Source organism: Bombina bombina, chromosome 10 (assembly GCF_027579735.1).
Source record: "Bombina bombina isolate aBomBom1 chromosome 10, aBomBom1.pri, whole genome shotgun sequence".
NCBI classification, from domain to species: domain Eukaryota; kingdom Metazoa; phylum Chordata; class Amphibia; order Anura; family Bombinatoridae; genus Bombina; species Bombina bombina.
Genome location: NC_069508.1, coordinates 162,079,149 through 162,094,913, shown reverse-complemented (window position 1 = coordinate 162,094,913; position 15,765 = coordinate 162,079,149). Strand labels below are relative to the sequence as shown.

Genomic DNA, 15,765 nt, shown 5'->3' with positions numbered 1-15,765 from the left:
GATAGAGGTTTGGTGTAGAAATGTGCAGAGTAATATATTTAGCAATTCATATAGTGGGGGGAAAAAAATCCTCACTTAACATAACATCAAATACAATTTATTATACACAATAAACCTGTTTTATCTGCACCTATAAATTAATTTGTTCTCTTTTTTGCTTGAGGCTTTACAGTGGAGTGTGATTGAGACTCTAGATAAGATGTAACCATTGGCTGGTCACCAGACAAATTATGATTTTGCCGTTCCTTCCCAGGTTTGACGCAGCAAAGCTCGTTATGCAATGGTTGTGTAACCACGAGGACCAGAACATGCAGAGGATGGCAGTTGCTATAATATCTATTCTTGCAGCAAAGGTTTGTGTTCCTCTCCCCGCTCTTTATCTGTTCTGGGTTCAAACCACACTTAGTTCCACAAATCACAGGGCGGTGGCTCCGGTAAACACAGAGAGGGTAAGTGATGCGATCTATCAATCCTCATCTGTATTTTCATTTGTCATACTGGCCCTATATAGTATGCAAATAAGACTTTGCTGTTATGTGGGGTCTTTCACCTGCTCATAAGATCACACACATGATGCACTTCTGTTTCAGGATCACACATCTGGTTCTTTCAAATGTGCTGAGTTTTATTTTCCAAGCGCAATAATCCAACTTGAATATCCTAATACTGTTTGACACACTCAACTCCATTAGCTGAAAAACACTGGGACCTTATGTTTACTGTGATTTTATATGTTTCTGTTTAACTCGTTGTGGTGGGTATAGAGGAGAATTCAGTGTAAACACTCAGAATTAGGTGCATCGCTCCAGTCGTAGGTGATTTTATATTATACATAGGGGCAAAGCCTCTAGTGACTTCTCTAAGATTACTCAAAGTGTTCTTAATAGCTTATTAATAGTTTTCCTACAAAAATCTGCAAGATTCCCACTGCCATTGTACTTGTTTTCCTGTCTGATGCTTACCAGGTTTAACAACCAGATTTGATGCCTGTTCATTACCCCACAATATGTAGTACGTTATGTTCTGGCTGGGACTTTTCATCTTATTAGGTATTCATTTACAGTATAACTAGGTATTCCAGATGTCACCTACCCAAAGTTTACATAAACATTGATTTTAATGGCAGATAAGAACCATAGGCCCAACAAGCCTGACCAAATTTCCTTAAAGTGTAAACTTACCTAGCTTGTAGGATAGCCTAATACTTATCACAGGCATTATTGAAAGCCCCCACAGTGATTGTCAGGTTTATTGGTTAAGCAGCTGGGATATTTGAATTCATGCCTTTATTCATTTAAAGGGGCATACAAGTAAATAATACTACTAGCATATGCCATTCATTTTTAGGGTCAATACTTGCCTTGCGTTAAAGTTCTCTCTTTCTCTGTTGCACAGTACCATAGTCACTTCTCACAGTGGCGCTTTGACACATGTCCTTAACCGCCTGTGTGTAGGTTACCCTGTAAATCCTTACACTTCACATTTATTTCACTTTAACCCTGTTCAGTCCAGCCAGGCAGCCTTGAAATGTGTTCTGTAGTGTCTGGTTCACAACAAGACGTTTTGTTCTGGCAACTGCCTGTAAGTTTGCAGAGACTCCTTAAGGTTCTGCATATGGTTCCTTAGATGGAAGAAGATAAAGCGTTCAGGGGTGAAAAATAAAGCTTTTTTACGCTTGTGTGTCATTATCCACCAATAAAACTGCTGGTATTAGTTGTACACAAATATGCATTTCCTGTTTGTTTTAAATCAGATTTAAATTTAAGCTAAAAAAAAAAGTATGTGTGTTAAGCTGGGGCAATCTCCTCTAATGGTTTCTGACCTTACGGAATATGTAAGTGCAAACATTATTCTCTTTATCAAAATTTTTGTTTAAGATAGTAGACGGCAAGGAGGGTTTGAGTGTATCAGTGAACTGACAAAACCCTATTACCATGCTATTAGTGTGCCAGATCAGAAAGGCATCCTGAGGTGTTCTAAAAGCCTTTAGTCAATCTAACTAAAGGGGCAAGAAACCCAAAATGTTTCTTTTGCTTCAGATAGGGAATACAATTTTTAAAAATAGTTTTCAGTTTAATTCTACTATCAGATTTGCTTTGTTCTTTGTTAGAGATATCTAGATAGGCAGCGTGCACGTGTCGGCAGCACTTCCTGTCATGTAGTGCTTCAATCTAGTGCTCTTGCTAATGTATAACATTGTTGCAAAACTGCTGCAATGTAGTGCTGCAAGAAAACAAAGAACTTTTAATAATGGAAGTAAATTGGAAAGTTGTTTACAATTGTGTGTTCTATCTGAATCATTAAAGAAAAATGTTAGGCTTTATGTCCCTTTTTTTTTAATTTCTTTTTTTCTGAAATCGTTACTGCAGTCTACCCAAGCTTTAAGTGGCTTACTTACATGTTGCTCTTTGTAGGTTGAATGACAGTTGGTCCTGCCAGACAAAAACACAAGTGTATCGGCTCAGTGTAAATGGTTAGCTAAAGACCGTGTGTGACTGGCTGGGCTTACAGTGGTTGGCTTTAACATGGTGGTGTCACATGGCTGTGACCCAGAGCAGGAGAAGAACTGAAGACAAACATGTATCTCACTATTAGCCAATTAAACCACTTGAAGAACAGGACTCGGTAGATCACGGAGTCCATCATCTGTTTGGGCTTTGGGGCAGATGCGGCTCTTGAAAGCTGGTTCTTCTTTACTGAAAACCCTTTTTATAAATCCTATCACTCCTAGATCTAAAAACTTTTCTTTATGTTCTGAAATAACTGCGATTACCCACTTAGGTGCCCTCAAGCACACACGTTCCCATCTACACTCACATGACACTCATTTGGGGGTTTCTCTTGTCTTGTTGCTAGGGAGATATCACATACTCAATGACTAGATGAAGGATTTCACTAACTGTTTTTCATTTGCAGATGTACACTTCAGTTCTTCTTCTTAGAAGAAACAGGGAGGTATGAAAAAAGAGCCACTACTATTCCTTTTGTTACATAACTATAGTACAAAACGTGTATTTGTTTCACTCCCAGAGACCGGTGGTTGCTTTCCATCAGGTTTTTAGGATTCCAGCTTATGTTTTGCTTTATTAATCTTCTTTATACATAATAATGTTAGCTGCAGATCTTATTTGTTGATGGTAAACTTTAATTTAAAGTGTAGATCTGGAAATGAAGACCGTTAAAATGCTGATAGTTTTAGATCCTACATTTCTATAATTAGCATTCTCCAGCTGTGTATTGTGTACCACGTCCGGCACTCTACATCATAGGCTTGCTGTAGGCTCTAGCTTTTCAAATAGGTTTTTAGTTCCATATGGACTTAAAGGGACATTTAAACACTGAATAAATGCTAGATAGAATGAGGCATTCAAAGAAAAGATTAGTCTGAGAATAACATGTAGATGTATTTTTTTTTTAAAGTTTAATTGGCTGTTTATTGACAAAATAAGTGTAAAGTTTGTGTTTATAACACAATGGGAGCTGCCATGTTGTAACTTAGGTTACCTTCTCTGCTGTTTCCAATTAGGGACGGTTATAAATAGGTCACTAGAGCGTGCAGCTGATGGCTGTGTGGAATATAACAATGTTCTGCACTTCAATTTCTAACAGGGACTGTAAAGCTCACAATTTCTGCATGGAATTACAGGAAATGAGGACAAAATAAATGATGAAAGTTATATTGCAGTGTGTGTGTATATATATATATATATATATATATATATATATATATATATATGTATGTATGTGTGTGTGTATATTATATATTATTTTTTTTATTTTATACTGCCATCTCTAAGTGTTTAATATCCCAGTTGCAGCCCATAAACACACATTGTAAGAAGAGACAAGAAGCTCATGCCCAATTTTACATTTCTTCCACTCCCCTTCTATACAATACAAGTAAGATTGTTTAGTAATTGAGTATAATCCATACCATGGTGTGTATGAATATTATTTTTGGTGACCGGTCTTTTTAAAGGGATTGGTATAAGGGCAGTTGTCCAACAAATATATTTTATTGGCTTGAAGGCTATATCTGTGCATTATGATTACACATAGTTGGCTGTTTTTGGAACCAGCTTTCACATTCTTTATATCTTGGTCTTGGTGTAAATTGGGGAAAGGATGATTGGGTATAACAAACGTCTGTCTCATTTTAGTTTGCATATAAAACACACTCCGTACTAATGATCCCTCCGAGAGTGGATGGATAGAAATTTGAAGTTCAGAAATGTTTTGTTGGGATTTTTGAATGATCAGGAAATGCAAATTTGTGCTTAACTAATCTTCAAGAATCAGTTCACTGGCTGTTAAGGACGTTCCCACAGTTCTGTTGGTGGATTAGAGATTTGTCCCACAAGCTCAACAATGTGTTTTATATAGGAAAATCCCAAAACTGCAAAATATTTAGTTTTTTTTTTTAAATGCCCTCTGTTAGCTGCAGCAAAGAAAATGAATGTCCATCTGATCAGCAAAATCATGGTCTTTATATTCTGCAGAGGACTGACCGAATGTTGTAAAGCGAGCCAGGGATGATGCTGAGTGCAGGAAATGGCACACACTGTGCACAATGAGAGACCACAGCATAAATGTGTTTCAAATGTTCCATTAAAAGTCTTAATATGTAGATATCCATTTTACACCCAAAGATCAGACGCCCCTTACGTCATTCAAATTTTTCTAAGCTGTAACTAACGTTTTTAAATACATCCTAGTACAGAGCACAGTTCTTAGCCACAACTGATGTTTCTATGACCACAGAATACTTCGTAGTACAGTTATTTTAACTTTAGAATTTCAGGATGAAACACGGCTCTTTGTCAAACGTTAAATTTCCTATAATTTATTTTTATTTTAAATAGAGCTTACCATTTTGTAGCTTTAAAATTACTTTCTAGCAAACTGTAACATGCTTTCACCTCTGTTAATCAGTTTTATTTTTATTTTCTTGTTAGCTTTCAACTGAACAGACGGCGCAGCTGGGGGCAGAACTCTTCATTGTCCGGGTAAGTTCTGCTTCTTTGTGTGCTGGAAACAGTTTGTGGGTGCTGAGGATGAGAAGCTCTGGTTGTGTCTAGGCTGGATTATACTGCCATCGGGGCTGCAGGATAGTAGTAGAACCCTTAGCAGCTGGGGATTGTCGCACGTAGCTCCTTAAAGTGCCATAAAACAGGTTGAGATCTGTGCATATCCTAAAAGGGCTAATTAATTTAAAATAGTTTGCATAAAAAAATGTTTAAAAATTGCTGGCAAGTATTTTCATTTTTTTTAAAAAAAATAAGCAATATGAATTAAATAGCTAAACTGCCTGGAGCAGCTAACTCCACCCCTCTTATCAGTGTTTAGACACAGGCATTGTATTTCAACTGTGTTCACAGCTTCTAGGCAGCTCCAGCAAATAATCCCTATTCAATTTAGCATTTTACCAAAATAACTATCAACATAGATACAGACATAAAAGGAACTGTGTGGGGGGAGTTAGAGTTTTACAATTCAGAAACTAAAAAGAAAGGTTAATGGCGAGGCAGTGCAGGTAAAGTAATTAAAGTACATATTATATTATTTTGTCTCTATCCCAACTTGTTTTATGTCCCTTTAAAAGCCAGTCATTATCTACATCACAAAATCTCTGTTTCTAAATATTCACCCTCTCCAGAGAGGCAGCAGTAGAACAAGAATGAAATGGTTGTATTTTTAATGACGAGCAACTGGAATAGGTTTTTTTTTCTGCAGGAAATTTCCTTTCTTTTCAAAGAATTTGACTGAGCTTTACAAATAACTAATAATAAATTAGACCAAAAACTGCCAAAATGCAAATGTTTTTTACGGTTTAAATGTAAGGCCCATTGACTCGTCTCTTATATTATAGATCAGTGTTTTTCAACCAGTGTGCCGTGGCACACTAGTGTGCCGTGAGAGATCCTCAGGTGTGCCACGGCAGACTGACAACAGTGTGACATATTTTTTAAACTTTCTTGTTTTTTACTCCCAGTGCAGGGGTAGTTTGTAGGAGGCATGGCATAACAGCACAATACATACAGTATGTGTGTGTTTGTGTGTATGTGTATATATATATATATGCTGTATTAGGCTACAATGTGTGATTTTTTTTACATTTTGGGATGGTGGTGTGCCACAGGATTTTATAATGTAAAAAAGTGTGCCACGGCAAAAAAAAGGTTAAAAATCACTGTTATAGATAATGTCTTTTTTATACAGAAGATTTCCTTTGCTTAATTGACTCTAATGCTCAGTGATTAGGGCAGGGATTTGTTTGTGTGTCCCTAACTGGCTTCAGCAAAGGAGATAAAATAAACTTGCTCAAGTAGCTTATCAAAGATTATGTCCCTGGACTACAAATGTACCGTTTATATGCAGAGCAGCCCCTTCGCGGGGGGTTAAATACATAGCATTAAAGGGTCACTAGTCGTAAAATTACATACTCAAATTCTAATTGGTTTAGAATATAATGGCCCTTTTATTAAAATGTTTTTACTTCTATTGAACCTAATTATGTATATTGTTCTTTTCTTAGCAACTGTTACAGATTGTAAGACAGAAAACCAACCAGAGTCTTGTGGACACAACTTTGAAATTCACCCTTAGTGCCCTGTGGAACCTGACGGATGAATCTCCGACAACCTGTCGACATTTCATAGAGAACCAGGGTCTGGAGCTGTTCATGAAGGTTCTCGAGGTAACTAACCATCTGCATTGAGCACATGTTTAAAGGGATAGGAAAGTCAAAATTAAACTTGCATGATTCAGATAGAGCATGTCATTTTAAAAAAACGTTTAAATTCACTTCTATTTTCAAATGTACTTCGTTCTCTTAGTATCCCTTGTTAAAAAATGAATACGCACAAATCATACACTAGTGGGAGCTGCTGCTAATTGGTGCCTGCACACATTTGTCTCTTGTGATTGGCTAAATAGATATTTTCAGCTTCCTGTCAGTATGGCAATGCGGTCCCTTCAGCAATGGATAACAAGAGAATGAAGACAATTTGATAATAGAATTAAATTGGAAAGTTGTTTAAAATTGCATGTTCTATCTGAATCATAAAATTAAAATTTGGGGGTTTACTATCCCTTTAACTTCGGTTTTAAGTATTTGTTTTTATTCCCTTCGGGTGTAGGTACACCCGAAGGTAGGTACGTGTTTAAAATAATGTTCCTTTTATCTCTTTTTCAGTCTTTCCCATCAGAATCATCCATTCAGCAGAAAGTTCTGGGACTGTTGGTAAGATCCATTGTTGTCCTTTCTTTTGTGCTGCAGAGTACCTTTTCAAAATTCCCCTTCCTCGTTTAAATAATTTGTGAGCATTTTAAAGTAATATAAAATAAACTTCTTATGAGCAGAATTTAGGTTGTGTAACGAACAGGCCACATTTGTTTTATTAGTGGTGTCAAAGTATATACATACATACCCAGGATGGAATGTCCGTGGCATGAAAAGAAGTACAGTACCTTTAAACTTCAGAAAGATACTTTTGTCCCCACAGCACCAGGCAGACACTCTCTGAAGCTCCTACTTTTGTCCAGAGTTTAATTTACAGCATTCGTATACATTTCGATTAATAGGACTTAAAATGATATTGTACCTCATTTGCAGAAATGTATGTGAATTTATATGAATGCCGTAACTCAAAGCACATACAGTATAATATGCCCTTATTTATTGTTTTTAATCAAATTGACAGATATTGGGTCAGATTAAAAATTGAGCACAATCTTGATAGCACAGGGTTGTTTGGTATTACAAGTAGATGGTTAAATACATTAACCAAATTATGTTAACACCACATGTCATACACATTTAATAGCACAGGGAGTTCTATTAGCACTCTCATTGCACTTTATACATATTAGTTGTAAGTGTTCTTGGCTGATGCACAATCCAAAGTACAGCTGTAACATTTAGCTCTAAGATCTGAAGTAAACCGTTATCATTAATAATATAGCACAGAAATACATAATGAACTCCGCAATATCCAACATGAATTGTCAATTATTATACTATACTATACGCATTGTTAGCGCACTAGACTATCACTCAAGTAAAATAAATTTGTACTTATTTATTTTTAATGACACGATGAGTCCACGGATCATCTTAATTACTATTGGGAACACCACTCCTGCACCGCAGGAGGTGGCAAAGAGCACCACAGCTAAGCTGCCAAATAGCTCCTCCCCTCTCACCCACCCACCCCAGTCATTCTCTTTGCCTACGTTTGTGCTAGGAAGTGGAAAAGTTAGGTGTTAGTTAAGATTTTTCATTCAAGAGTTTATTATATTTAAAGTGGTACAAGATTGTGCTTCTTTGTTCTGTGATGTAGGCGTAGTCCATATCAGTCTCTTCAGTAGAGCAGTGGTGGCCTTAGATCAATGGGAACTGGTGGGACATAATTCTCACTGTGCTTCCCATATATTTATGCTGCCCTAATCCTGATAGCCTAAGTAAGATTACTCAGGCTTTATCCTTTTTCCACAGGGCTATGTGATGGAGAGGACCTCTCAAACATGCTGAGCTGCCTTGCTTTCGGGCAGATTTTAAAGGTAAGTGCTGACTTTTTATTCTGGGTCTGGGAAAAAGGATCTCAGAGGAAGTGGAGCACTTTATTTTACTGGGACAGAACTCCTATATGCAAAAGGAGGGGGTTTCTGTGACAGCACGTTGTAAGCAGGCACTGGGGCTGAAATAGATTAGGTGGTGTTATTTCTGGGGGCTTATTCACTAGAGCTGAGGGAAATTGACTTGGTAGGAGGTGAATGTCTTGTGTGTTTGTCACATATATGGGCTAAGTAAGCGGTAGCCCAATTTTGCCCCCAGGCTTATCAGTAGGTTCAGTTAGCTTCCTGTGGCCTATTTGTAAAGACATTAAATAATTGCGACCGGGAGATTGATTGTTGTAACGCCCACGATGGGCGGAGCTATGTGTGGCGCCAATTTGGGCTGCGCACTCTCCACATCAATTCCGTTTTCAGAAACTGATGGAAGAGTCTATTTTAATTACACGCATGGTCCTTAAGGTTTGCATATGTGGGACAGCGCTACAGCTGCGTTCCGGACTTTTTTATGAATAGAGATTAAAGTCAGTAACGTTTTTTATTTTAAGTTACGTTTTGGAAATAAGAGTCTGGAATGTAATAGGCACCTCAGCAAGGTTAGGCTGAGGTGTAGTTAAGTTCTGCAGTAATTACTCACTAATTCAGCTTCCTTCTGCACAAAAAAATAAAAAGTTACGTTTTAAAATTTAAAGAGACAGTAACGTTTTTTTATGTGTTCATTTTTATTAAAAATGTAAGCTTTTTTTGTGGTTTTACTCGTTCTTGTGACTCAGGGTGGACCAAGAGGCCCTGCTTGGTCTCTCTTGTTTTTAAGCTTCGACTCTACCAATCAAGTTCCTTATCTTTGAGAGAACATTCATTTATAAAAATAGATTTTTTTCTGAACCTACTCCTTCTAAAGTGCATGCTGTTTAGGAGTTTATTGACAATGGTCAAGATATGCCACAAAATTTTTCCTATAATGTCCCAAAAATGTATAGCCCACATGCAGTGCCCTGTGCTTCCTCTCACACTCCTCCTGGAGTTAACTTGCTTTGCATGCATTGTCTGTTTTTCCCACGCTGTAGGAAAAAGTACAAGAGGACTTATTTTCAATCAGTGATAGTGTGATTGATTCAGTAGTAGCTATTCCGAATGTTTCTTCCCTGTAACCTGAAAGAGGAAGATACTTCGGTAGTATCTGGGGGGGCATTCTCAGATTCAGATTGGGTAATACCTTTATCTGATCCTGAGGTTGTTTTCTTTCAGTTTTAGCTTGAATACCTCCATTTGTTACTTGAGGAGGTTTTTGGCTACCTTAGGCGGCTGCGACACTACCGGCGTAGTCTATCCTAGAGAGTCCAGTAAATTATAGTTATATTGTGAGGTGCCCTTCATGGTGGAAGTATTTCCTGTACCAGATAGGGCTATACAGATATTTAATCAGGAATTGGAGAAACCGGTTATTACTTTTTTTTTCCTCCCCTATATTAAAAGGATGCTTTATATAGCAGACTCTATTGAGGAGTCTTTGCAGAAGGGAGATACTATTCCCATAGAGGATAGTAGTTCCTTTTGGACCTTATGCAGGAGAAGGACCCTATGGATAGAAGTTAGAGGGTTTACATTGACAACCTGCGGTTGGTATGGCTACTGTCTCCAGTGCAGCGGCGTGCACCCGATCCGTAAGGGGGCAGGTTTTCCTTCTTCGATCAGACTTGGGTTTGTGATTTCATGATCACTTGGGGACATTGTGTCCCTGGGATATAAATTAGAGTTCAAGGCCTTCCTCCCAGGGGCAGGTTTCTGCTTTTAAGATTATCGGTAGACCAGACAAGAGGAGAGGCGTTCTTACACTGTGTGGGAGACCTCTCCAACCAGGGAGTGATAGTTCCTCTTCCGATTTAGGAACAGGGCCTGGGATTTTATTCCTTTCTGTTCGTGGTTCCCAAAAAAGAGGGAACCTTCAGGTCTATTTTTGATCTCAAGAGTCTAAACAAACTCCTCAGAGTACCGTCCTTCAAGATGGAAACTATTCGTTCCATTCTCGCTTTGGTCCAAGAGGGTCAATTTATGACAACGGTGGATTTTAAGGATGCGTACTGGAATGTTCCCATTCACAGGGATCATCACAAGTTTCTAAGGTTTGCCTTTCTAGACAAACACTTCCAATTCGTGGCTCTTCCCTTCGGTCTTGCCACAGCTTCCAGAATTTACTCAAAGGTTCTGGGATCGCTGCTAGCGGTGCTTCGGTTATGGGGCATTGCAGTGGCGCCCTATCGGGACAACATCTGTTATCCTTCCTGCGATCTCATGGATGGAAGGTAAATCTGGAAAAGAGTTCCTTAGTCCCAGATACAAGGGTAACTTTCTTGGGAACCATCATAGATTTCCTATCGATGAAGAATTTCCTGACAGATGTTAGGAAATCAAGGCTTTTCAGTCCACTCCTCGTCCATCAGTGGCTCAGTGTATGGAGATAATCGGGCTGATGGTAGCGGGAATGGACATCATCCCGTTTGCTCAGTTGCATCACAGAGATCTGCAGTGAAACATTCTCAGTCAATAGAACGGAGATTGAGGATTTGTCTGCTCGGATACTTCTGGAGCAGGAGATAAGGAATTCCCTTCAATGGTGGTCTCGGAATCATCTCTCCCAGGGTACCTGTTTCAGCAGACAATCTTGGGTGATTGTGACAACTGATGCCAGCCTTCTAGGCTGGGGAGCAGTTGGGGGGCTCCCTAAGGTCTCAGGGAGTTTGGACTCAGTCAGAGTCTGTTCTACCTTTTTAAATATTCTGGAACTGAGAGCGATCTTCAATGCACTGGCCCCAGTTAGCTTTGGTCCAGTTTATCAGGTTCCAGTTGGACAACATAACCTCAGGGGTTTACATGAATCATCAGGGAGGAACGAGGAGTTCCTTAGCGATGACAGAAGTAACCAAAATAATCCAGTGGGAGGAAACCCACTCTTGCTGTCTGTCGGCGATCCACATCCCAGGGGTGGAAAACTGGGTGGTGGACTTCCTGAGCAGGCAGACCTTTCATCCAGGAGAGTAGGAACTCCATCCGGAAGTGTTTTCCAGACTGATTCTGAAATGGGGTCAGCCGGAATTGGATCTCATGGCATCTCAGCAGAATGCCAAGCTTCCAAGGTACGGGTCGAGGTCCAGGGATCCTCAGGCGGTACTGATAGACGCTCTGGCGGTACCTTGAACCTTCGGTCTAGCATACCTACTTCCTCCGTTTGCTCTGCTTCCTCGGGTTATTGCTCGAATCAAGCAGGAGAGGGCCTCTGTGATCCTCATTGCACCAGCTTGGCCTCGCGGGATTTGGTATGCAGATCTGGTGGACATGTCCTCTCTGCCACCTTGGAGACTTCTGTTGAGGAAGGACCTTTTAATTCAGGGGCCCTTCCTTCACCCAAACATAGTTTCTCTGAAACTGAGTGCTTGGAGATTGAACGCTTAATTTTATCCAAGCGGGGCTTTTCAGAATCGTTCATAGAGACCATGATTAAGGCTTGTAAACCTGTAACTAGAAGGATTTACCATAAGATATGGCGTAAATATCTCTATTGGCGGGAATCCAAGGGCTATTCCTGGATTAGTTAGGATTCCTAGAAATTTTTTTGGAGAAAGGATTATCGACAGGTTCCCTAAAGGCTCAAATTTCTGCCTTCTCTATTTTGTTACGCAAACGTCTGGCAGATGTTCCAGATGTACAATTTTTTTGTCAGGCCTTGGTCAGGATCAGGCCTATGTTCAAACCAGTTACTCGTCCATGGAGTCTTAATTTAGTTCTCAATGTTCTTCAAGAAGCTCCGTTTGAGCCTATGCTTTCCTTAGATATTAAGTTGTTATCTTGGAAAGTTATATTTTTTTGTTGCTATTTCTTCTGCTCGCAGAATGTCAGAGCTCTCGGCTTTGCAGTATGAGTCTCCTTACCTTATTTTTCATTCAGATAAGGTACTTTTACGTACTAAATTAGAATTTCTTCCTAAAGTTGTTTCTGATCTGAACATTAATTAGGAGATTGTTGTTCCTTCCTTGTGTCCTAATCCTTCTTCTCAGAAGGAACGGCTTCTACACAATTTGGATGTGGTTCGTGCCTTAAGGTTTTACCTGCAGGCGACTAAGGATTTTCGTCAGTCTTCTGCTTTGTTTGTGGTTTTCTCAGGAACGTAAGGGACAGAAAGCTACGGCTACTTCTCTTTCTTTTTGGCTGAAGAGTATCATATGTTTTGCATATGAGACTGCTGGACAGCAGCCTCTAGAGAGAGTTACGGCTCATTCCACGAGGGCTGTTGCTTCCTCATGGGCATTCAAAGATGAAGCTTCTGTGGAACAGATTTTTAAGGCTGCAACTTGGTCTTCTTTTCTAACTTTTTCAAAATTTTATAAATTTGACTCTCTTGCCTCAGCTGAGGCTGCTTTTGGGAGAAAGGTTCTTCAAGCAGTGGTGCCTTCCGTTTAGGTTCCCTGTCTTGTCCCTCCCGTATCATCTGTGTACTCTAGCTTGGGTATTGATTCCCAATAGTAATTAAGATGATCCGTGGACTCATCGTGTCATTAAAAAGAAAAGAAAATTTATGCTTACCTTAAAAATGTATTTCTTTTTTGATACGATGAGTCCACGGCCCACCCTGTTATGTAGACAGGTTATTTGTATGTTATAAACTTCAGACACCTCTGCACTTTGTTTCTTCCTTTCTCTCCTTCACTTCGGTTGAATGACTGGAGTGGGAGGGAGGGGAGGAGCTATTTGGGAGCTTTGCTGTGGTGCTCTTTGCCGCCTCCTGCGGGGCAGGAGTGGTGTTCCCAATAGTAATTAAGATGATCCGTGGACTCATCGTGTCAAAAATAAATAAATTTATCAGGTAAGCATAAATTTTCTTTTTTTAAAAACACACACATAATTGTGCTCAAGTGATCTTTACACACAATAGCACTAATATTTTTGTGCTCAACTTATGATCAAGGCCATAGGCATTTAGTACTTTTATTTGTTATTTCCACAATAGTCATTAGTGTTGTTTGATTTTTGAGTGATACTTAGTGTGTGCCAGCTCATGCTCTTGCTTCCGTCCCTGCAGAATAACATTGCTGAGGTGAAGGAATTGCACTCAGAGCTCATGTGGAAGGAATTTATTGATCACATTAGCAAGCTTCTGCACAGTGTGGAGGTGGAGGTCAGCTACTTTGCTGCAGGAATCATCGCCCACTTGGTATCCCGTGGAGAGGAGACATGGACCTTGGGCTCCAGCGTGAGAGACGACCTGCTTGAGCAGCTGGTTAGTGTAACTTATCCTGCCCCTCTATTTCACCCTCATAATCTAGTCTCTGCCATCCATGCTCTATGCATGGTCTTCCTTGCTTTGCTTAGCCCAAACTCCTCCCCCAAGCTTCACAGCTTCCCTCTTGTTTTAGCATTTTAATTTCCCTGTATAATTTAGACATAACATTTCCTGTTTTTTTTGCAGCATTCGGCCATTCTTAGCTGGCCAACTCCAGACTGTGAGATGGTTGCCTACAGGTAAGCACTGTGTTTTATCACTTTACATAGCATTGATTTATATTTATGGAAAGTGAAATAACTTTGATAACAGCATAAAATACATTATTTTATTTTTTTAACCAACATCGGTTTAGTTTGTTTCCAAGCTTTCATGTGTAGGTATCACATGTACAGTGGTGAGTAGTTTAAAGAGATAAGTTCGGTGCCAGCCTTATCTATTGCAGGGTAACTCCCCTGATAAATTTTCAGCCAGCTGGGCTGTAAGGTGTTTTAGTTGAGTAATGTTACATGACATGGTAGCTGGAGAGGCCTCTTAAAGTGATTGTAAACTTTAATGAACTAAAACCCAGTATAAAAAAATAATCTTAAAAAAGGGGCACTTTAATTCATTAAAGTTTACAAAGATGCTTATTTTTTTAAAATGCTTACCATTGCGTTATGGAAAACAAAATGCTGATCCTCCGCCCGCATCACCTGCTTTCTTTAGTAGATCAATGACAAATCGGGCTTCCTCCAATCGTTGCGTGCCCCCTTTGGCATCCAGCTCGTGGGGCACGCAACGATTGAAGGAAGCTGTAATTCAAGTTCATACAATCTTGATAGCTTAATTTAATTTCCATTGTGATGGCCTTCAGCGACAAATTATCAAACTTGTGTAACTGTCCAAATACTTATGGACCGAACTGTATATTCCAAGGCTTTTATTATTGGCACAATAGGGATTTTGTGCCAGGTTTAGCTCCATTTGACACCTAGATTTCATCCATTTTATTAAAGGGGCATAAAGTAATTTTTTATTTTTTATTTTAACTACCATCTATTATAATACTCCAACCCCACACCAGTTGTTAGTTGCCATCACAGCACTTCATTTACTGAAATAACCATTTACAAAAGCAGTTTCCCATCTGTTACATTAAGTATCTGAAAATGATTTCTTGGAAATAATGTTGTAATTCTTCAGTTTTTTTCTTCTCTCACAACCTATTGTTCACCAAATCAAAGCTCGTCGGTCAATATGGATGAACAGCCATTTATAGCTAGTGTGACCTGAGGGTTCTGTTTGGGTTCTGTAGGACTAATTAAGTGGACTTTTTTTTTTTTTCTTTTTTTTTCTTTTCTTTTTAGATTCTTTCTTTTTATTAATTTTATTCTTTTCTCCCCATATCGATTATACTTTATGGCCCCTCTTCCCATAAACTAGAAACCAACCTGATGAATTCTATACTATGAGAGATCTAATAAGTACTTTTCATTTAAACAAATCTGTAGTTGAATTGCAGTACTTTATGACAGTGAAACTTTTTACTACCATTAAATAGGTTAAAAATCAAAATGCAGAGACCCTAAATTGTTTAGTTGTGTATTGTAAAGGAACATGCAATGTGCATTCATTTATTTATTTTGCCCACTTTTTCTGGAACAACTTAATTTATTATCACACCTTGTTTGCTTATAACCTTGTATTTATCCCATGCAAAGAGCAGCAGTGCATCACTGGGAGCTAGCTGAACACATCAGGTGAAATTAAACCAATATTTCTATCCACTAATCGCAACCTAGCTCCCAGTATGCATTGCTGAGCAGATGTACATATGCTTTCCTTACAGTCAATACCAGGAGAACAAAGAAATGTGATTATATAAGTGAATTTAAAAGTGTCTTAAATTGTTTGCTCAATCTGAGCCATGAAAG

General features: G+C 38.9%; 1 protein-coding gene across 2 annotated transcripts in view; it reads left to right on the top strand.

Moving 5' to 3' along the window:
• Positions 1 to 15,765, top strand: part of ZYG11B (zyg-11 family member B, cell cycle regulator) — a 66,202-nt gene that overhangs the window by 24,241 nt on the left and 26,196 nt on the right. The window contains exons 7-13 of one of the 2 annotated variants that reach the window (XM_053693463.1): positions 254 to 353; positions 2,917 to 2,955; positions 4,956 to 5,006; positions 6,536 to 6,697; positions 7,196 to 7,243; positions 13,649 to 13,846; positions 14,036 to 14,088. In XM_053693463.1, coding sequence (XP_053549438.1) covers positions 254 to 353; positions 2,917 to 2,955; positions 4,956 to 5,006; positions 6,536 to 6,697; positions 7,196 to 7,243; positions 13,649 to 13,846; positions 14,036 to 14,088 — 651 coding nt within the window. The remainder of the gene's footprint in view (positions 1 to 253; positions 354 to 2,916; positions 2,956 to 4,955; positions 5,007 to 6,535; positions 6,698 to 7,195; positions 7,244 to 13,648; positions 13,847 to 14,035; positions 14,089 to 15,765) is intronic. The other variant, XM_053693464.1, reaches the window with a different exon arrangement.